Source organism: Lasioglossum baleicum, chromosome 3 (assembly GCF_051020765.1).
Source record: "Lasioglossum baleicum chromosome 3, iyLasBale1, whole genome shotgun sequence".
Lineage (NCBI taxonomy): Eukaryota > Metazoa > Arthropoda > Insecta > Hymenoptera > Halictidae > Lasioglossum > Lasioglossum baleicum.
Window position 1 is genome coordinate 20,454,723 of NC_134931.1, and position 22,061 is coordinate 20,476,783.

Below are 22,061 nucleotides of genomic sequence, written 5' to 3' on the forward strand. Positions count from 1 at the left end.
ATATATACATTGATATACATATATATAAGATATATAGCCTGATATAGCCGTGCTGAACAACGTGGCAGCACTGGACCCTGGACCCCCCCTCAGGAACCTCTTATTTCCGGGTTCTGCAGGAGTTTTGGGACACCCTGTATAAATATGTAGTGTCATTTGTCATTTCATTGTTTCGTGGGTTTCGTTGGTTTCGTCAGGTTTCGTGCAGGTTTCGTGCAGTTTCGTGATAGAATAGAGACTTTTGGGTTTATACATATATGCTGCTTCATGCTGCTTACATATACAGTATATAGTAATAAATGTTATTCGTTCACATAATGACTGCTGCTGATATAATTATTTTTATGAAGTTTGATAACCATTTATTCTGGTTTACTTAACATGTGACACACACATGTTTTAACACCTATCGGCAATGGCAATGAAAATTGATGTACCAGTGCCAGTTTAAAGTATTGTAATGAACTCAAACAATTACATATTGTTATATCAAATCTGTACAGAAAAAATGTACATACACATCATGCATCAGTGAATGTATATAATACATTACGTGTAACATCGAGTTAGAACATGTTCCTTCAAATTCTCATGAGAAATAGCCTTTGTTTTTGGTTATGACAATTATGAAATTATTAAAAATTCAAAGATCATACTCGACATGAATTAGAGCAATAAAAATGGTTATAACGAAGAATCACTCGATAAGTAGATCGTCTAGTTGTTTACGAAAATATCGGATACTCTTTCTATTTGGTATTACTGTACTGTGTATACAAATTTATTTAGCACATACATTTTTTGGTTTGGAAATTCGAAATCGGAAATCTAGTCGATTGTATTCGGGAGAAGTAAGTCTCGCTTACTTTCTTATTGTTTGCATTGTACATGTTGTTGATAATTGGACAAACATTAATTGCATTTAATGGTATTACACAGGACGATATATCTCAATCCGAAGAAGATGAAGGCTTACCGAAAGGTTTACGTCAATTGAAACTTCCACCCGATAAGCAAATTAATGGGAATAAGGTCTCGCAATCTCAGCGAAACCAAACTACTAGAATTAAATTAGATCATAAATCATTAAACTTTATACCATCTTGCGAGTTCAATGGCAGAGAAGCCGTGAGTGCTGTAACACGTGCACAAAGTCAAACATGCAAACAGCGCATTGTCAATGTGACGTGCCTTAATCAACAAGGGTTATTATATCCAGAGAAGATACAGTCTCTATGCCCTCACTCTCCAGGATTTATAGAGAAACCTGTCAGTTTAGGATGTTTCAAAGACGATAAAGCATTGCGCCTACTTTCTGGTTATTATCATGTTTTCAAAGGGAACAATTCTCCAGATCAATGTGCTTTCTTATGTCTGCAATCAGGGTATTTGTACGCTGGCACTGAATATTCGTAAGTATAATTGCACCAATCGATGCAGTTTGTTGTGCTCTACATAAAAGTACTAACATACTTATGCCCTAAAAGTTCTGGAGTACCTATGTTATGTTCCATTATAAATCAGAGAGCTTTTAGCTTCGATAACTTCCTAACGAATAAGTTTAGGGCATAAGTATGTTAGTACTTTTATGTAGAGCACAACAAACTGCATCGATTGGTGCAGACAAAAATGTAATTCTGATGCACTGATGCACAAAAGTGCATAAAATTAGTTGCGTAGTATGCACCGTGTAATGCCATTCAACTTTTTCTTATAACATTTTCCTCTATTCCCGACCATTTAGTAGGTACAGCCTGTTCCAGTTGCGTGGGACACCCTGTATATTTTTAATTTTAAAGGACGGGGGGGGGGGCTGTAGTATTAATTAATAAATAAATTTCGTTTCTATTTAAAGAATTTTAGTAAATTGTAATACCATGTGTGGTGTGTGCGAGAAGCAGACTAAAAGGGATGAATTAAAGCTAAATATATTCCCTTAAAATTATACAACTTTCACATGTTTTTACATGCGTTTCATTAATGTTTAATTCCAGTGTTGAATGTTTCTGTGGAATGGACAAACCACCGCAATTAAAACGATTACCAGATTCTAGCTGTAATATGAAGTGTCCCGGTAATCCGAAATATTCTTGTGGTGGATATTTAACAATTAATGTGTTTTGGACTGGAATTCAAAGTAAGAATCCAAAGAAATAAGTAAAAGAAAAACGTATAACTTTTAAAAATTATAAATCTCTATAGAATATTACTTCTTTATTAATAGGATTTAAAGCACGGGAAGCTAGAAACGCAAGTGTAGAAAGTGAAAATGAGAAACCTATTCGAATAGCTTATTTACTAACAGTAAACGGCAGAGCGAGTCGGCAAGTTAAACGCCTCATTAATATTCTTTATCATCCTTCACATTTATTTTATATTCATGTTGACGCGGTAATTAGATAATTCTGCTTTCAAGTTTAGCAAGTGTCCATATCATTATAATGTTTAATGTAATTTTCCAGCGACAAGATTATCTCTATAGAGAAATGTTAGAGGTGGAAAAGTCATGTAAAACAAGCAATATTAAAGTAGCGAGAGGAGAAGGATTGCGACATGCAAGCATTTGGGGTGGCGCGAGCCTTTTAACAACTCTTTTGAAGTCTGCAGAACAAATGCTTGCGCATCAACATCATTGGGATTTTCTTGTGAATCTCTCGGAGTCTGATTTTCCTATAAAAAGTAATGCACAATTAGTTCAGTTTCTAAGTTTAAACAAAGGCATGAATTTCGTGAAGTCACACGGCAGAGAAGTTCAACGTTTTATCACTAAACAAGGTTTAGATAAAACTTTCGTAGAGTGTGAAACTCGTATGTGGAGAATAGGCGATAGAAAGTTACCCAATGGTAAAGTTTTTCGTTTCGTCCGCTTTCAACATTATTCGTACAACATAATTTTAATAGAAGTGAACCGTTATGCTTTTAGGTATTCAAATCGATGGTGGTAGCGATTGGGTGGCTTTAAGCAGAGATTTTGTGGAGTATGTCGCTAGTCCGGTTCCAGATATATTAGTGACTGATTTATTAAAAGTGTTCAGATACACTTTACTTCCCGCTGAGTCCTTTTTTCATACAGTTTTACGCAATTCCAGATTTTGCAATACATATATAGATAATAATTTACATGTTACAAACTGGAAAAGGAAGTTGGGATGTAAATGCCAGTATAAAGCGGTAGTCGATTGGTGCGGTTGTAGTCCGAATGATTTCAAACTTGAAGATTTTAGCAGAATTCGAAATACCATAGACCGGAACTTATTTTTTGCTCGGAAATTTGAGTCTATTATCGACCAAAGAATTATAGACAGAGTGGACGAATGGTTGTACCCTGAGAAAATAAATGAAACCGTTACAGCTAAAGGCTACGACGCGTACTGGCAAAGTTTATATCATGCAGCAGACTTGAGTCCTTTGATTGATGATGCACAACTAACTATTTCGAATTCCTTAGCCAGACTAGTATTTAAGAAACTGAAGATAGACTACGATGAAATTCATCTATTAGAAACGACTGCCTATTTTAAACAAAATCAGTATGTTGGCATATTAATTCGCGCAGACGTTGTAATAAAGCAGTCATTAGCTCAACAAAAACACGCGGAAAAAGTAGAAGCTCTGGTCTATTTAAGACGTAATTTTTCTACTAGCAGAGAATGGTTAGGAAAGATACAAAGTTTATCAGTTAATACCGACTATGATCAAAAAGAGAAAACATTTAGAAATTTAGTCGGAAGTATAGGACCATACTCGTATCCAATTTTATTATATGAATTTGATTCCGGGATGACTACACCGCAAAATTTATCGATACTCTGGGTGGACCCGTACGGACGATTAGCAGATATTAATTCTATACAAGTTGAAGAAATGACATTAGTAATTATACAATTTCTTTTAATCGACAATATTTTTTTCATGAAAATCTTTCCACTGTAAATAATTAATGTATTATTTATTTATTTTCAGACAGGGTATGTTAAACCACAGTTCAGTGAACACTTGGTTGCGGGTACATGGAGTTTACTTTTAGTTACCGATTCCATGTCAGTGGCGAAAGTGAATTTTTTGGTAACTCCATTGGGATATTGGAAAAATAAAAAGATTGACCCGGAAAAAGCAAAAACAGTAAATAACGCATCAGGTGACAGTTACGACGTTACTGAAGAGATGAATAAAAAGTGGTCCCACTTATTACACTCTGTAAATTTTCGCGAGCGAACTGCATATAGCACCGGTGATGAAAATAATGTCAATTCTAATTTGGATCAATGGATAGACAGATTAGTACAGGAACACTATGAGATTGACAAAATATGCAATGCTAACGATGTCACCATTTCCGAAGTAAAAGTGCAGAAGTGTATTAATACTTATTGGAGCTCATTGAGCCCAGATTCAAAGGCTGATATCAGTAACTTATGTTAAAAGTATTGATTAGTTTTTTAAATATGTGCCATTTTCAACACTTTTAAACTTTAACATGAACCTACTAAATATGCATAAGGTTAACAATTTTTTTAGATATTTTTATATCAAGTAAATACTATATATATATATAATTATATATATATATACGTATCCGTAAGAGTATTTTAAAAGTATATATTACACCCATAAAATTAAAGAATTCTTCTTCTATAACAAAGATAACTTTTTTCCACTTTCCTTTGTATTCAATCTTTCTAATTAATTTTAACATAATGAAAAGGTATCTTATTGGTCGACCGTTTTTGTGTTTAAAGTTTAAAGCATCGAACGTGTACATGCCTTATTATATCTACGGTATTTTCTGTACTAACAAATGACAAGCATATGAAAATTGATTTAAAGTTTTGATACATTTTCGAGTGAAGTAGACGTACACCCGAATTACATGAAAAAGTTCGATTTCAACATAAAATCTAGATCTTTATTAGCAAGGTTATTTATAATTTTTATTTAATATTCAACTTGAAGAAACTTTTACTTATGGTAATATTGCTTTTCTTATTGAATTTGCCACAGCTAAGTGTATAATCAGCTTTTATATACTTAGCAGGGACACACCCAGTCAGCCAGGCCTGCTCCGAGCAGATATCGAGCACAACCCAGCGAGCAGATGGCGGACATTATCCCAGTCAGCCAGAGGCCAAGCCGAGCAGAAAGCGAGCCCAGCCACCGGGCAGGTGGTGGGTAGTATCCTGTAAGAACGCTGCTCGGAGCATTGGATGCTCGGAATCTACTCGGAATCTGCCGGGCCCGCCCTGGCGGCTGGCGGTGCAGCTGCGGACGCAGCGCCCCGGTATCTATCCAGTGCAGTGTCGCCAGGTCGCCAGCAATCGAGGGGTATCAAGTACCCCCTCTCTGATGACCAGTCCAGTCTACGGCACGTGCACCGTGGTCTACGGTCTTAGTGGGGGACGTTGGAGTGTGCGCATGGTGCTGGAATGGGATAGTGGAAGGGAAAAGGAGGAGAGTAATTTAGGCTCAATTCAGCCTCCACTGGCGACACTGATCTAGTGTCGTAGACTGACGTAGACCACGATCACGATGCCCGTGCCATAGACTGGTCTGGTCATCAGAGAGGGGATATTTATATTCCCCTCGATTTTCTCGATCTGGCGACACTGTATCTGCCTACAAAGCATCGGCCCGACAGAAACTGCCGGGCAGATAGAAGGAAGCTCGGTCCTGGATTCTGCCTCCCCGCAAGATGACAGCACGACGGCGCAGAATCTCTCCCCACCAACTCGTCAATTAGAAAGAGAGAGCACTCCTGTAGCTATATTGCTCTCTTTCTCACTCCTTGACTTGACCCGTCTTGCCAGGACCGAGCTGCCTTCCATCTGCCCGGCAGATACTTGGGAGGAGGATGCCGGGCAGCTGCGGACGGAGGTGCCCGGCAGAAAGCATTTGACTATTAGTGATCCTATCCGAACAACGCTCGAAGCATAGGATGCTCGGAATCTGGACGAATTTGCCGGGCACACCCTGTCAGCATAAAGCGCTACCTCTGCTGACGCAGTTGCGTGGTAATCTCCTGGCAGTGTCTGCCCGGCAGAAGCTTCCGAGCAGATGGAAGGCAGCTCATTCCTGGATTCTGCCTCGCCGTAACACCGAGGACCGAACTGCCTTCCATCTGCCCGGAAGCTCCTGCCGGGTCTTTCTGTCAGCAGCAAGCGTTGCCTCTGCTTACGCAGCTGCCCGTCCAAAACCGAGCATTTGGCTGACTGGGTATATATAGTTTATTATAATGCTGTACTGTGTAATATTAATTACAACTATAGTTTTCAAATGTATTTACAGAATTTATATTATATTTATACAAAACATTGTTACATGTGCCTTCAATTTTATTCAGGATTAGAACATTTTGATTTCACTAATTAATCATATGTATATATATTATAATGATTATAAACAATTGTTTTTTGTTCTGAAGTTTAACAATGATACAGTATTACATGCCAAGAATAGTGTACCATATATTTTGTTTTGTATAAACTTCTATTGTTTGTTCATAGTACTGTTTTAATTCTAACATAGTTCAAGTTTTGTTGTTTCTCCCTTGTATGTATTAAATTTATTCTTCCAAATTAAAAGAAAAATGGAGAGACTTCATGTACTTTTAAGATTATACTGTACATAAAAATTGTATTATATACACTGTACAATAAATTGGATACAAACTATACAAGCTAAAATTAAATTTTGGCATATTCTTTTAATATACTGCGACTCAGAATAATATTCGGACGCTCTAAAAGAGACGATAACTTTCTTAATATCGTACTATACGATTTGAACTTTTCTGTGAAGCTAGAGCAATTAGTTTATTACAGCATGTGAAAATAATTTTTTTTAAAAATAGCAATTGATCGGAATTGTAGAAAAAATAGTGAAAGTTGCATTTTACAACTTGCATTTATGTATTGTCACTATTACTTTTTCTCGAGGTTAATAAACTAGATTACAGCAATATACATTGACAAATATGTATATTAAATTTAAATATAATTTGTGAAGTTTCGTCTAACAAGTAAAATAGAAGACTCGATCTTTTCAGTTTGAAAACATTTTCGTGACTGATTTATGTATAAATATTATCATTATTTATCGTATCGCTTATATTATAAGATATTTTGTGTTTGTTTCCTATTTGTATTAGTTTAAACATTTAAGATTACGTTCAGAACAAATTAATTGTTATCAATTTTTCATAAGTGACTTAAAATGATATTTTCATTAAATACTTTGATTAAATAAGAAAGTTGATGAAAGCTTTAAAAAAAATTTACTCGCTCGATACAGCCGGTATTTATAAATAAAGTTGTGTATAATAAGAATTTTAAATTATACAGCTTACTTATTTTTAAAAAATATTAGCGCAGTTTTTATATACGCACCAATACGCACTGATACGCACCAATACGCACTTATCAGAGCACTTATATATATATTCCATGCTCTATGGCAGTCTATGGAAACTATTATACCCATGATGGAAACTAACAAAAATTTGTACACGAAAATTCCTACGTATATATTTACTTACGTTCTTACGTTCCTACTATTTATAAATCGTGCAACACAACAATATTCTTAACAGATTCTGGGACCACATTTGTCGCGTGATTTCATATACTCAGTAATTTATATTAACAATTTTTTGAGAGTAATGGATTATTTTACTTGCCAGATAAAACTTCACAAATTAGATTTAAATTTAATACATTTGTAAATGTATTTTGCTGTAATCTAATTTATTAACCTTAAAAAAAACAAAATCATGGTGACAATACATAAATAGATGTTCAAAATAGTATAACAATTATGTTATAAAGTAGTTTATAATTGTGTTTTATCTGCTCTAATTTATAAAACTAAATAGATAACACTAAAACATAACCACACGTACGATTTATATATGGTAAAATCACAAACGTGAAAATGTATAAACTATTGTGTCAGAGATTTATTTATCGGAGTCAGTATACATCGTTTTGTATACGTCAATGTCACGCTGACATTAAATGGAAAAGCAAAGATAAAGGCAGAGTGTCCGATATGAAAACATATTGGTTTAATAGATACATAGATTATATTAAAAATTATGATCGTGTATTAGAAAAGAACTTTCCGCAAACAATGCAGGTATATCGCATGTTTCGAGTTGGCACTGGAGAATTTGTAACAGAATTTAAAAGATATATCACTGTGATACAAAAACCAGATAGAAGTTTAACAACAGAGGAGTTAAGATTATCTCATACAATGGGCGCAGACTTAAGAAAAATGTGTCCCGTTTTATTAATACTCGCTGTACCTTTTACAAATTATATAGTATTTCCTCTAATATATTATTTTCCAAGATATCTTCTCACTTCTCATTACTGGACAGAAGAGCAAAAACTTAAGTTTATGCTGTTAGATCAGAAAAGGCGATTAAAACATAATAGACCGTTGTTTAGATGTATGCAAGCGGAACTACGTACTATTAAAAAGAAACCATTGAAAGCGAAATGGAACGATGTTATTGCGTGCCTTGGTAGTGGCACGCATCCGCATATAAATGATATTATTGCCTGTTCTGAATTATTCGCTGATCGGCCATACGCATTAAAGAAACTTAAAAGCAGGCATATAGTATGTAATATGCTTTTAATTAATTCTACATAGAGCTACGGAACAATATGCTTGTGTTTATTGTAATTCTATAAATTTCATAAACGATGTAATAATTCTGTGAATCATATTTTAGAAAGAATTGCTTATCGTACATGACATATCTACTTGGAGACTTTTTAAGAAAAGAAAATTAATTGAAAGAGGTATGCTTATTAAACATATGGACGAAGCCATACAAAGAGAAGGAGGTGTTACAAAATTATCGAAAGATGCGATACGTTGGGTGTGCATATTAAAATTATGATTTACATTTTTAACATACTTCTGTTATAAATTATATATTATCAACATTATATAAAATAAGATAAGAATCAAGAATAACAATACTACGATCTTCGTTTCGTTTACAAGTTATTAACAATTAAAATGTATCGATTGCATAGCGGATGAACCAGTTAGCTCTATATCTTTATCTCTGTCTTTCGCACAACTACTTTTGCATTATCTTCGTCATTCGCATGATGTCTATCCTCGTATCTTCTTAAATAATTTTAAAATATATATCTATATATATATATAATTTGAAAACAAAATTGTAACCACAATATTATTATTCTTGATTTTCATTTTATTTTACATTTATGAACTCATTCCGTAAACGCGCACTTACCTTGCGCAATTATATAGATATACGCTTGTATATACATAAATTATGTATTGTTTTAGGCACTCTTTTTCAGAGGTGTTAATCCTGAAACTATGTCGATAGAGAGTATGCAAAAATGGCTTACACAGTGGCTGGAAGTATCAAACACTGTTAATGAAAATACAATTTCATTGTTATTACATTGCCCAATATTGTTGGCATATAATCATTCTTCTAACTGGAAACTTATATACGGATGATGTGTTTCGAAATATATATAAAAGTATTTGTAATATTATACGTAGGTATTGTGCAAATATAATATTTAATTAGTGTTCACGACATGGGAATTTCTTTTAGTTTTGGAACATAAAACCGAGAGAATGATTAAATCTTCATTCTCTACTACATATTATAGACATGTACCCATAGTTAGAGACCGGGAATCCCCGGCCAGGCCTGGCTGACTGGGTACACTTTCATCCAGAAGTCACCGGACGCTTATTATTAAAATTTGTACCAGCTTTGATACACTTCTCTTATTCTATCTGACTCATCCCACAATTCTCAATCTCCTTTTCAAACATTTATTGAAATTGTATACATATATATTTAATTTTGCATTCAGATATTGTTGTATAATAGCTACATATAAAAAAAGAAAACAATAAAGTCAAGCTGGAAACTTGGATCCTTGTTTAAATTAATGTTTTGCAAAAAATAAGCAAGTATCCGGTGACTTATAGACAGAAATATATATAGTAAAAAGGTTTTACAGAAATTTGGAACGGGAATAGAAGATGGTATTGGGTTTGAATCCATAAAAAATATGACACTCTGTGTAAAGAGAAAATACTTTCATTTCAGCAAGTGTACACTTTTCTTCATTTATACATAAGTATGTATATATACATGTTATAAAATATAAGTTTTTTGTCTCTTGTATACACCTAGATACAGTATAGTACAAAATGTAATTTTATATCGGATATGAAATATTAATTTCACTTACGATCAGATTCTAAATGTGATATGTTAATAGAAATAAATAAAGTACACAAGTATACTACGGTGAAAGACTGAAAAAATATATATATAAAAAAAAGAAAGATTTTTATACATAGAATTAATGTTTACATTAATCAATAGGTATGTAGGCAGGTAGATTGCCAATTGGCGGTCGTTTTATTACTTTAGCATCAGAAACATCCTCTGATATAGAATTCTCAAGAGTAAACTCGAAATTTACAGTATCGTCAAGTATTTCTATTATACTATCAGTCTGAGCTACAGCCTTCATAAGGTTTAACTTTTTAATAAGACCGTCTCTTCTTTTATTAAAACTTTTATCAGCAACTGTGTCCGTTTGCTCGTAATATCTGAGTCTGTTTTCATTATTGGAAGGGGACATGTCGTTCAATTTTGGATGTGTTATCTGATCATTACGCACATTGTACTTTCGTTTTAAATGATTCTGTTTCGTTAAGGATGTTTGTGATTTGTGAGGGTAAGGACAATGCTTACCTTTGCTGCACTTCTCCATTTTCTCAAATTCTGGACATAGATTTTCGTGACGTTGTTTGCACTGTAAGAGAAAAAACTTCTAATTTATTTCACATTAGGCTTTTAATATATTGTTACCATTATATAAATAAATATATGATACAATTGATAAATAATAGGACCAATACATACACAGAGGTATTTTTTGTTTCATTGAATCTTTTCTGACGTTATTTCATTCTATACAAAACAGCTAATTAAATTTATATATACAAAACGGATATCTTATTGAAATACATATATGAAAATATATGCATACATTAAGTTCGTTTGAAAAATTGTTACTTTTAAAGGATCATATAAAATTTTACATTTTAATCGTTAAAGAAAATCTAATGTAAGTAAAAACAATGCAATATAGGTGAGGATATTACGTCAGCGATGCACGTGTAAATAGTAATTTTTTATTTAGGATTTTAGGATTCTTACTGTTGTACGTATGACGCATAAAAATATATCCATATTACCTCTTGACCTTTAGCACAATATCCTTGCAAAAATTCTCTACAGATTGGGGTGTTAGAAGAAACTTTAATGTGACGGTATGGACATCCATCCCTTGTACAACAACCTTCTAAAAAATATTTACATGTTGGCATTTTTTCAGGACCTATATCATGAGACAACGGGCACTTATCTAGTAAGCAATTTCCTTGGAGAAATCTGAAAACATTTTATCGTTTCAGAGTTAAGTCGAGTATTCTTTCTTTATATATACCGCAACAAAGCGCGCGCGCTAAACTTACTTTCTACAAAGAGAAATTTGCTTTTTGTCATGACGTTTTAGACAAGTTCCTTTCTCATGATTAGAACAGTATCCAAATCGTTGGAATATTAAACAAGGTTGATTGTTTTTCTGCATTTTGTTACGCAGTATTTGTATACTTCTCTGTTTAACTTTGTTGCTGTAATTTTCACAGTTTAGAGTTATTATAATAATACGAAAGACCTACAAGATTTTGTAGAAATGCGACAGGTAAAGTAAACTTAAAATTAGAAAGATTAATTATAAAGATGCACAGTGTAGTTATTCGTTTCATTTTAACGAATACGTTACTATTAGGCTGCAGATCTTTACGTAAAATAAAAATTCTCTTCGTCGATTGTAAGAAATATGAGCCAAATACAAATATCGACTATCTTCTATCAGCATTCACAAATTAGTGTAATCTCTTTGCTGTTTAAAAATTTGACAAACACAATTTTCCAGCAAATGCATAAAATCTGCAGTCTAATTATTATTTACTACATTGTTTCTTGCTTTAAGAAAGCGTTGCATACCTAATATTAGTTTTATAGTTACTCTTCTGAGATAAATTGGGTGAAAGTTTTGATCCAGTAACTTTATTAACTATTTTCATTCTGGAATTTCCTAACGCTTCTTTCAAAGGTTTTATCCTACACAATTTTTTTCCGTTTGTAGCCACAATAAATTTATCACTTTTTATATTTGTTGTATGTTTTTCTGTAGTAAAATAACAAATTCCTATATATCTTTATACAGTAAACGATGTCAGTATGTTATCACTTACTTTTCGCTCCATAACTTTTCCGTACTAATTGGTTTTTAGAGGACTTGTAGACAATTCCGGCGATTGTAATTAATTCCATTTTTTTATTTCTACAATTATCAAATCGTTATTTCTAAACTACAATTTCACGTTATCGAGTTATAGTAACCAGATAAAATACATACATGACTTTCGCCTGAGTTTGATTCAAATGGTCTTTGACAATAATAGTCTTTGGAATAGTTCTATCTATTCTATATTTATTTATTTTAGGTTTTATAATTGGAGATTTCATGGAAGTTGTATATTTGCTAATCGATTGCTGCGAAGTGTTTATCGTTTTGGTTTTCAAAAGTTTATTGGAAGAAGGTTTAACAGTCTTTACTAAGTTTAACGATTTCTTCATTTTGGAAATTTCTGTTTGGGAAGCATTTAAAGACTTTCTTGAACTTCGCTTTACACGTATAAGTTTTCTTTTAGACAAGAGTACAATGTTTGAATTACTTTTTCTGGGGCAATTGACAGTTCTTACAGAGTTTACATTTTTAATAAATTTTAGTCTTGAACAAACTGGATGGCTAATGGTCGGCGTTACTGTTTCTTTCTGTTCGACTGGTTTAGGTTGCATCGACGAAGATAATTTTTTAATTAATTTTGGATTTACATAGACAGACTTCTTTATAGAGTTTTGCTTTGGCAAGAAGTTATCTTTAATGTTCGTTGTTACTTGTATAGAATGATTTCCAGTGTTTTCATTAGAATTGATAACACTTTTCATCATTTTTGGATTAATGTGCACCAAAGATTTCTCCTGTAATCTTGGATTAATATGTATAGAGGAATGTTGCGGTTTAAAATTCGGATTAATGTATACATTAGTAGTTGTTGTTTCGTTATACGAAGAACCACTGCAAGTTTTAGAAAGTGTTTCGGATTTCTGAAGTGAATTTGCACATTTAACAGATTTTGTAATGCCCGCGCTTCGATTCGGAAAACTTTCTTTCGTGTGGCAAGATTTGTCTAACGATTTCTGCTTATGATGTTCTATTAAACCTGAAATAGATAACATTATTTCATTATAAAGTGGGAATTCAGATAAAATAATTAATGCAGAGGCAGTTTTTTCGACGCTTAGTTGTCACATCTTTTATTGTGACCTCCCACTGTACTATGTAACTGTTTTCTTTGGAATATTTTTTCCTCATATAAATAATCCTAAAAAACATATAGGTATAATGTTTCATCGATTAGCAAATATAATTATTTCATAGAAATACGCGAATAGAAAATGTAAAAAAATCTAATTAGAACAAAGAAATAATTAGCTTCGTAAGAGTAAGGTTGTACAGTTTAAAATTACAAACTCGATTGATTCCTATGAATCTCATTGTTGCGATTGATACAAATAAATCGAAAAATTATGATACATATAAGGAAACAATTTTTCAACTAGCTTTTTAAAGAAAGGAAGAAAATAAAATTAGGTTTATAAATTGTACAAGAGATTTGGAAACAATGAAACTTATACATTGCTTATTGAAGATTGCTATAGATAAAATAAATAAATGTACGAAATAACGGTTTCTTAAATTACTGCTAGGAACGAATTATTTGTTGCGTATGTAAAGTGTATGTTAACGCAAGAATATTTATATTTAGCTATATATCAGTGTATATATATATTATTTGTTAGAAGCTGTAACGATTTCAATTATTGTACATATTTAGTTTTTAAAGTTTATCATAATAAATGTCATGAACATTTAAGTGTATATAAATAATTTTTGCGGGACACACTTCGAACATGTGAGAGAAGTTTTTTTCTATGTCATTGTGTATAATAGAGAAGTTATTCTGAATACAAAACTTACGTGTCAAATATTGGATTTCTTTTAATAAACTTTCATCCATATTTGATCGTTCCATACTGCGTTTTTATGTAAACATAAAAATTCAATAAATAAAAGAAGAAACACTTGAAAATAACAACTTTGTGATGCAACAATTTCTTTCCCTAATTACGTTACGAAGCAATTGCAGCATTTACAGCATGCCTCCCACTTCCCACTGCTATAGAAACAAACTAACCAAACTATCAAAATCAAACACCAATTGGCTTCGAAGACGTGAAACCGTGAGAGAGTGATATTAACACCACAAGTGTGCGATAGTGGAACTACTGCTTCTGTTACGGTCAAATGGCGGCAGTTTTTGATTTGAATGTGGTTTATTATGACACGTATTGAAATGTTTCCCGATGGCTCTCTCTATTCGCGATAATTTATACCAGAGTTTTTTTCATAAACGGTAAACATTCAAAAAAAACTGAAGAGGAGGAAGTTAGTGATCCCAGTGCTTCGATTGTGGACACCTTTTCTCGCGCATGCGCAGCGATTTCAGCCTCAGTAACGTAAGCTTCTCGATAAAATGGGATTCCTTGAGCACCCCGCAGAATTAAAAAAAAATGTATATGATTTGATTCTGAAAAATGAATGTATAACAAGTGTATTGTGTATATTTTGTAACTCGTAGAACACGTCCTGGAGTACTTTTGTCCGGTAAGATTATTTCGGTACATTCCCGCCAATATAGCTGCCTCAGGGCTCTAGCCGCTCTGCAACCCAATAGTGGATACGTTACTGTTTTCTCGCGCATGCGCGAGAAAAGGTGTCCACAAACAAAGCACTGGCTGATTCGGATCCGATATCCGATATCCGATTGGATCCGATGCATCCAACTCATTAGATTTGTCGTCATGCACCATCATGCACTTCGCATTTGATTAGAGCTTTTGATATATATGTATATAGTATATATATATATATATGTATATATATATATATTTATCGTTTCATTTTATTCGATATGTTATCATTATGTCAATTTGACTCACGAAGGACACATTAAATGCACATTAAGTTGCGAAAATGATGGACGGATGAAGGTTAGTTAACAATATATAAGAAAACACATATAAGTAAATTTTACATTTATTAAACAAATATATATACCGCACCGAGTGCATTATTGTAGTACGAATTGCGTCATTAATTGATTACACGTAATATTAGACTTAAACAAATTGAATTAATTCTGCAACAGCAGTAATCCACGTGGCAACTCCATATGCACCGGCATCTTCATTTTGTAGGTATTGGGATTGTTTTGCATAACTAGCTCGTCCTACTCTGTAACAGATTATGTTTGATCATTCTACTTGCAATAAGTATGAATAAACTGAATTATTATAGAAATATATTTTTTTTATTTAAATATATATTAAAATTTTTTTTTTTATATTATATTTTTTATATTTTTTAAAATATTTATATATTGAAGTTGGTTTCTATGGTAAATTCTGTTTATAAACATGCCAATGAGAAATAGCAATACAAAATAGAAAAATATTTATTTATCAAATTCGTAAAATTTAATTTGTTACACAAACTTCAGTTTATTTATAGTTTTTAAGTAATAATATCTATATCAACAATAGTAATAGTAAATATTTAAATATATAATAAATATTCAATATCAATTTAAATGTCGAACTCATACCTACCTCGGTGTCATTTTCTTTGTTGCTTCGCATGCTTGCCAAGCAGCAGTCATTACTGTATCGCAAATACAATTTGTTTTTTTATTCAACGTTTCCTCACAAGCTTCACATACTGCATTGATCACGTCAACCTAAAAGATCAACAAATGTTCAAAGTAATGTACATACCACTTTTCATAGGGAAAAGATTATTCTACATACAGTAAAACAGAATAACTTTTTTATAAGTTTACCGAACGATCCGATGTTTTGTAAGCAATTAGAAGCGTTGGTTTATTAAATAATTTAAAAGAAGTTAATTAATTTAAAAGAAGGAAAGAGTACAGATAGATTTCGACAAAAACGAGTTTAAAGTTAAACCAATAAATATTTAGCTTGAAACTTGAAATTGTAAATTTAAGATGCTGAAAAATGGTAATCTAACAATGTAAGTAGCGAATTTAAATCTGAAACAATTTTAGGATAGCTGTTATAATAGGGCCGTGTATTATAAATCTAGAGCATTCTTAAAAATTTCGGGTTTTCGCAGCTTGGATTGGCAATTAATGATTGTTTAATTAATATTGTTGAAGACTTGCAATGTACCAGAACTTCGTCAGAATTTTTGTACGTATGATTAATAGGGAACTCGAGGCAAGAAATTGTGGCATTTTCGGTGGCGGGTGAATTTTGCAAAATTTCGCAGAAATTAGTATGTATGCCTATCAAGCAAAAAGCCATGTTTTCCATGTTTGTTCTTTGAACTTTTATATCTATTATGGAAATGTATATTTTATAAATATTGCGTACCATAGATCTATCTCCTGGTTTCGCTTTACCATATTTTATCAAACAACACAACCCATTGCGAAGTGCTCTGGCCGAAATTGATGGCCAGCCTTCTTTTTCTTGAGCCGATGCCAGATCTGTCGCAAAACTGGTAAATAATAAACAATATAATGCTCCAGACGTTCCACCCATTTGTTCTTCAGCTATGTGTGCCAACTCGGAGAAAAATGACGAAGGGTGTGACATAGGAAGACTCGAGAGTCTTTGCAAAATATCTGAAGAAGAAACGATTACAAAAAAGAAAATTAGGAAAAAATTTCATTATCATATATCGATTTTAATTTTACTTTTTACACTCACTGAGTGTATACAAAAAAATTAATTAAAAACTACCATTGGGGTCGAAATTGTGAAGAAAAAAGTGAAGGTCACGACATTTTTTTAACTTTTTCATGTGTACCTGTAATAATTGCTCGAGACCCAATAATTATGTGTAATTATAACGTAAAAATTGTGAACGACGAAATTAATTGAATATACATATTTTTAGAGTGGTTTACCTTTATCTTTTTTAAAGAAGTGTTTAACTTTTGAAACATAATTTAATACTTTCGATTTACCTCTTCCTCGAGTGTATAATACATATCTGGTAGGTTAAAGTGGGGAAAACATTGCATATTAAAAATTGAAATGGGAAAATTTACTTACGTACCACTAGCAAGTCTTTTAAGCGTTGAACCACAATCGCCGTCGCCACATCCTCTATCCAGATTGTTGATAGCAGTTTCCTTCTCAATTAACTGTTTGCAGGCTCTTGTTAAACACTTTTCGAATAATAACCGCATGCTTGCATCAATTTCTATCCCTACTTGCTTTACGTTACTTCTGGTTACTTTATCCTGTGTGGCTCTTTGTTTAGCCTTCGAACGAACGCTATAAGCACAGCCTGGCCATTTTGGCGCATTTGTAGGACTATCCAGACAACCGATAAATGTATCTATGTAATGTTCTGGTAATTTGAGAAGAGTAATATGGATTCCAGCACTGTTCAATGAGGTCATTAAAACGCCTGAATATATACGCTCAACATGGATGTTCAAATTCCCTGCGAAAAAAATTTCAGAATTCTTATTCCTCTTGAAGAGAATAAGTATACATATGTATAAATGTGTACCCAGTAAGCCAAATGCCCGATTTTGGAAAGCACTAGGCTTTGTAGTTCTGGGACAAATAAAAATCGTACTAAAGTCTGTGGAATTTTACATTCTAGCATTCTTTGAAAATATTTAGAATCCATAAATGCATAAAGATCCGCAGTCTCAATAACTTACCGAGTTGGTTCACCAAATCGTGAACAACAATCCCTTGTTCCAGCTGACTCAATGCTCCAAAATTATTAATAATCGCTGCAACGGTATCGCCACTAACTAAAGACAAGGAATCGCATAAATGTTTCAACATGAGCGAGACCACGTCACTGCAAGATCGCAATTTCTTCTTTTCATATCCAGCTTCCCCATGAACTCCCATTCCACATTCTATTTCATCTTCGGCGAGATCAAACATTGGAGGTTGACCTGTAAATGTATAAAATATAATTAATGTTAATTTTAATTTTATTGATTTATTAACGCTCATGGAAATATTTCGTACACGTAGATTAACAATTACAACGAATTACGAATAAATATTTACATAATAATATTTCATGTATGTATTCGTAACACAATAGAAGACAAAAAGTAAAATTCTGTTTCTCCGATCTCTTTTCTTAATCACACATGTATCCTTCTATTCTATTAGTAACTAATAATAATTAAAACATGTATTCTGCGCATAAAACGCGGGGATATTGTCGCAAAAAAGGAATGTAATAAAATTTTTAGTTTCTTTCAATTAGCATACATCTTTTAACGCGTTGACTGAGCGTAGTCACAGCACTCTGATAGCCAGTGCATCCCCATGATTTTGTTTTGAGAATAAAATTAGAGCGGGACTGCATATATGTATACAGGGTGAGGCGCCAGAAACAGGCCACCTGAATAACGCTGCTGCTTTTGGTGTTAGGAAGAAATGCATCAGATGGAACTTGCTTGGTTTCGAGGGGGCATTAATCAGATGTTAGTAGCTTTTTTGTAGGTGGACGCGTAAATGACGTATGAAGGTCAACTTCATTTTTTTAAATGGAATGAGGTATTTTTTAATATATCAATCTTTAATATATCAATCTATGTATGTCGAAAAATTAGTAGTTCAGGAGATATTTCAATTAATGTTGATACGATGATATTTCAATGATAGCGTTTACTTGTTGTTAAATGTTGAACAATTTTTTTTAATTGCATCGTATATTTTACTCGTCGCGAGGGTCAAAAGTGCAAAAGGAACCATGGGTCGCAACTCAACCGCGACGAGTAAAATACGATGGAATTAAAAAAAAATTGTTCACCTTTTGACCTTAAAATTCAAGGTCGAGGTCAATTTTGCGGCGGCACCTTCCTTAGTTCAATTTCTACCAAATCGAGGGTGTAGAATCATATATCCTATGGTAGCCGTAGCCGCGACATAACTCAGAAACTTTTGCATTTGAATACTAACCAGGTATAGCACACGTGGTCAATCCGACTGCATACGTAGCCATGTTCTTCAAAACGTTTTGTGTAACGTCATAAATTTCTTCCAGAGGTAATCCTTCCTCAGCCAGTGCACCTGCTATTTTTATGACGAATAATAATCCAGTTAGTCCACGTTGACCGGCGACTCCTTGCTCCTTGATCGGTATACTACAGTCGTCATTTACAATGATCTCTGTCACCTAATATTTCGATCGTGAACGAGATCGATCAAATTGTTCAGAAGTATCGTCATACAGAAATTCAGAGAAATGATTGTTGAAATATGTCAAAATTAATCTAATGTTCGATTATAATCGACTCGATATGATTCAATAGTCGTAGCACTTGACGTGTGACATTTAAACCTAAAAGACGTGTTTTCTTTGTGCTCATTAGTTCGTTTGCTTGTGTTAATAAAATTCAGTTTAGTTAATTACATAATCTAATAATGATTATAGAAGTCTTTCTTACTTTTTTTTAAACGAAAAAGACAAATTGTTGTATTCAGAAATCCTTGATCTTTTCAATGGCTTACGGATGAAGCTTTGATTTTTTTAATCCTTTGCAGTTTTGCACTCCGAATTGTTTTTCAATTTTCTTGCCAACAACTCTACTATTTGAAGTGTTTCACTTGAAATTTACTTTAAACGGCAGTTCCTTGACTGCTACTGATTTTAAACAATTTTGTTTACTACTTATATTAAATATTACTCAAAGTCCGTTGTAATTTATATTTGTGGAAGTTATATTGATTTTTAACTAAAAAACAAGACAAATAAATAAAGGAAGAAACAGATACATATAAAAACCCGTCTTATTTACATTTCTCTTTCTCTGATGTCGAATGTCGAGTCACACTCGGCAAAGAAGTGCAAAGGGTTAATTCGAAAAATTGTCATTTGTTTCTGTTTTACAACAATTTAGAGATTGTTCTCACCTTACCTTCGCACCATTTTGTCTTGCTTTTTCGACTGCAATGCCAAAATTAAGGCAGTCGCCAGTGTAATTTGGAATAATCACTAAAATTCCAGCTAAAAGTACAGTATGTATTATTTATAATAGTATATTTTCAATATATTCCCAGATAGCACAGTACGTCGTTTTCTCATCATTTTTACGTCTTTACGTCTTATGCCTCTAAAAGACGCCCTTTATACGTTCATAACGGCGTCTTTTTTGAGACGCCGCGCCGTTTTTACGGTTGAAGGAAGGTGGCTTTTATGCAACTCATTTTTGCCGTAAAAACGACGTATCCAAAAAGACGCGTTTATGGACGTGTAAAAGGCGTCTTTTTGAGACGTCGTGTAGTTTTTTTTTACCAGGGCTGTGCTGGGAAAGACGTTCAATGCAAAAGGATATGTGTTGCGATGGCGGTGCAGCAAATATGGAACCTGCTACCGATGCGGTTAACATTCCATTTCCAACGAATCCTGGAACAAGTCCCGTTATAATGTAATAGTACATTATAATAAACTAATTGTAAGATACGTAATGCACAACGCATTATAAAAGAATGTAAATACATAAAACGCCAAAAATTAATGCGTAAACCACCGCTAACTATAAGCTTACATAAAGAAGCTCGTTTACAGTTTTCTGAGAATCATATGTTCATTGGAAGAAAAAATGGCGAAAAGTTATCTTTAGCGATGAGAATAAGAGATTTACGTTACATGGACCGGATGGCTACCGTTGTTATTTCCACGATTTGCATAAAGAACAAAAAATGTTATGCAGTCGACAATTCGGTGGTGGTGGAGTAATACTGTGGGCGGGAATTGGGTACTACGGGAACCCGGAAGTTAAGTTTACAAGTGGAAAAATGAATAGTTCAAAGTACATCAGTTTAATCGACGAACAAGTGAAGAGATATGCTGTAAAAATTGCGAGTACAAACTTGATTTATCAGCAAAATAATGCAAGTGTTCATACCGCGAATAATTGTAAAAGAATACTTTAAACGGGGGAAAATATTCAAATTTTGGAGTGGCCCGTCAGGTCTCCAGATTGAAATATTATAGAAAATTACCGGGCCCATTTAGCCAAATCGGTATATGCCGGCGGAAGACAATTTCAAACCCTCGACGAATTAGAAACGTGTATTGATCGAAACTGGGTATTGTTAAGCAGAAGCGTATTTTCTAAGAAAACGTGTAATTACCTGCTGCAAAAGGCTCATGCCCGCTTCCACCGCCGCATATTAGAGACACTTTATCCTTTTGATCTTGGAGCTAAATCATATGTAATAACAAAGTTCACTAAACCTGTATTCATACGAAAACAAAATGGAGAACAATCATAACGGAAATAAACTTTGTTTTTTTCGATTCTATACATACATTTGGCATGAAAAAAATTCTGTGTGATTTTTCATAATCGAGCTGTGGATATGCATACGACAAACCAGAAAGAGACTCGGTCACTGCTTCATCGAGCGAATTAACTAGGCTCTTCATGGCACTGAATTGAATTAGAGCAGCGCTTGCAATCGAACGATGGTCCACGAGATCGTGCTGCGATGCACTGAAAGCTGCGACCCTGGGGGACGCAGGAAAGTTCCCATTTGAGAAGAGACCAAATGCTAATCTTTGTTTGAAGGTTACAAGTTATCGCGCACTTATGTAAGACTTTATTATGTATTCGTTTGACCGCGTCAGAAAGTTCGTTTGACGCATCAATAAAGTCGATCGTGAGCGTAACAAATGTTCCGTCCTGTGTATCTTCCTACGGTGAACCCAGACCATTCGTCCTGTGTTTACGGGGACAGATCTGTATTTCAACTTTCAACAGCCCGA

The 22,061-nt window shown here is 33.4% G+C and overlaps 4 protein-coding genes across 10 annotated transcripts; 2 read left to right on the forward strand and 2 right to left on the reverse strand.

The window, feature by feature from the left end:
* The first annotated feature begins 69 nt into the window (after positions 1 to 69).
* Oxt (Xylosyltransferase oxt) lies at positions 70 to 6,314 on the forward strand. 3 transcript variants are annotated; one of them, XR_013011852.1, is made up of 8 exons: positions 70 to 851; positions 940 to 1,412; positions 1,995 to 2,137; positions 2,225 to 2,391; positions 2,463 to 2,844; positions 2,924 to 3,873; positions 3,964 to 4,501; positions 5,033 to 6,314. XR_013011852.1 is itself a non-coding variant. In XM_076447303.1 (7 exons), exons 1-7 carry the CDS (start codon positions 681 to 683, stop codon positions 4,420 to 4,422), a joined length of 2,745 nt encoding a protein of 914 aa, XP_076303418.1. In that variant the 5' UTR covers positions 70 to 680; the 3' UTR covers positions 4,423 to 6,314. The 3 variants fall into 3 exon arrangements, 1 of the variants encoding a protein (XP_076303418.1); XR_013011853.1 differs by having other exon boundaries at positions 5,036 to 6,314; XM_076447303.1 differs by having other exon boundaries at positions 3,964 to 6,314.
* Positions 6,315 to 7,462: 1,148 nt separating this feature from the next.
* LOC143221789 (LETM1 domain-containing protein 1) lies at positions 7,463 to 10,195 on the forward strand. The gene is made up of 4 exons (XM_076447307.1): positions 7,463 to 7,515; positions 8,448 to 8,622; positions 8,738 to 8,887; positions 9,331 to 10,195. Exons 1-4 carry the CDS (start codon positions 7,475 to 7,477, stop codon positions 9,508 to 9,510), a joined length of 546 nt encoding a protein of 181 aa, XP_076303422.1. The 5' UTR covers positions 7,463 to 7,474; the 3' UTR covers positions 9,511 to 10,195.
* Zc3h3 (zinc finger CCCH domain-containing protein 3) lies at positions 10,093 to 14,441 on the reverse strand. 3 transcript variants are annotated; one of them, XM_076447304.1, is made up of 7 exons: positions 14,196 to 14,441; positions 12,510 to 13,377; positions 12,346 to 12,434; positions 12,095 to 12,299; positions 11,560 to 11,718; positions 11,281 to 11,476; positions 10,093 to 10,835 (listed from the first exon to the last, which is right to left on the reverse strand). In XM_076447304.1, exons 1-7 carry the CDS (start codon positions 14,248 to 14,250, stop codon positions 10,389 to 10,391), a joined length of 2,019 nt encoding a protein of 672 aa, XP_076303419.1. In that variant the 5' UTR covers positions 14,251 to 14,441; the 3' UTR covers positions 10,093 to 10,388. The 3 variants fall into 3 exon arrangements, with proteins under 3 accessions (XP_076303419.1, XP_076303421.1, XP_076303420.1); XM_076447306.1 differs by having other exon boundaries at positions 12,510 to 13,539; XM_076447305.1 differs by having other exon boundaries at positions 12,095 to 12,278; positions 14,196 to 14,440.
* Positions 14,442 to 15,298: 857 nt separating this feature from the next.
* LOC143207528 (triokinase/FMN cyclase) lies at positions 15,299 to 21,934 on the reverse strand. 3 transcript variants are annotated; one of them, XM_076421123.1, is made up of 10 exons: positions 21,606 to 21,934; positions 21,428 to 21,497; positions 20,586 to 20,696; positions 20,209 to 20,297; positions 19,250 to 19,466; positions 17,983 to 18,228; positions 17,364 to 17,756; positions 16,673 to 16,926; positions 15,883 to 16,014; positions 15,299 to 15,512 (listed from the first exon to the last, which is right to left on the reverse strand). In XM_076421123.1, exons 1-9 carry the CDS (start codon positions 21,720 to 21,722, stop codon positions 15,883 to 15,885), a joined length of 1,629 nt encoding a protein of 542 aa, XP_076277238.1. In that variant the 5' UTR covers positions 21,723 to 21,934; the 3' UTR covers positions 15,299 to 15,512. The 3 variants fall into 3 exon arrangements, with proteins under 3 accessions (XP_076277238.1, XP_076277237.1, XP_076277239.1); XM_076421122.1 differs by having other exon boundaries at positions 15,887 to 16,014; positions 21,606 to 21,927; XM_076421124.1 differs by having other exon boundaries at positions 15,887 to 16,014; positions 21,428 to 21,530; positions 21,606 to 21,735.
* Positions 21,935 to 22,061: the final 127 nt, after the last annotated feature.

Coding starts and splice junctions, on each gene's coding strand:
- Oxt (XM_076447303.1), top strand. CDS start 681: ATGGTTATAACGAAGAATCACTCGATAAGTAGATCGTCTAGTTGTTTA. Junction 1,413..1,994: donor TACGCTGGCACTGAATATTC/GTAAGTATAATT, acceptor GTTTAATTCCAG/TGTTGAATGTTTCTGTGGAA. Junction 2,392..2,462: donor TTTATATTCATGTTGACGCG/GTAATTAGATAA, acceptor GTAATTTTCCAG/CGACAAGATTATCTCTATAG.
- LOC143221789 (XM_076447307.1), top strand. CDS start 7,475: ATGATGGAAACTAACAAAAATTTGTACACGAAAATTCCTAC. Junction 7,516..8,447: donor TTGTACACGAAAATTCCTAC/GTATATATTTAC, acceptor ACCGTTGTTTAG/ATGTATGCAAGCGGAACTAC. Junction 8,888..9,330: donor CGAAAGATGCGATACGTTGG/GTGTGCATATTA, acceptor GTATTGTTTTAG/GCACTCTTTTTCAGAGGTGT.
- Zc3h3 (XM_076447304.1), bottom strand. CDS start 14,250: ATGGAACGATCAAATATGGATGAAAGTTTATTAAAAGAAATCCAATAT. Junction 12,300..12,345: donor GAAAAGTTATGGAGCGAAAA/GTAAGTGATAAC, acceptor AAAGATATATAG/GAATTTGTTATTTTACTACA. Junction 11,719..12,094: donor AACTATAAAACTAATATTAG/GTATGCAACGCT, acceptor TGAAAATTACAG/CAACAAAGTTAAACAGAGAA.
- LOC143207528 (XM_076421122.1), bottom strand. CDS start 21,722: ATGAAGAGCCTAGTTAATTCGCTCGATGAAGCAGTGACCGAGTCTCTT. Junction 19,467..20,208: donor CAAGACAAAATGGTGCGAAG/GTAAGGTGAGAA, acceptor TCGAAATATTAG/GTGACAGAGATCATTGTAAA. Junction 18,229..19,249: donor GACCACGTGTGCTATACCTG/GTTAGTATTCAA, acceptor ATACATTTACAG/GTCAACCTCCAATGTTTGAT.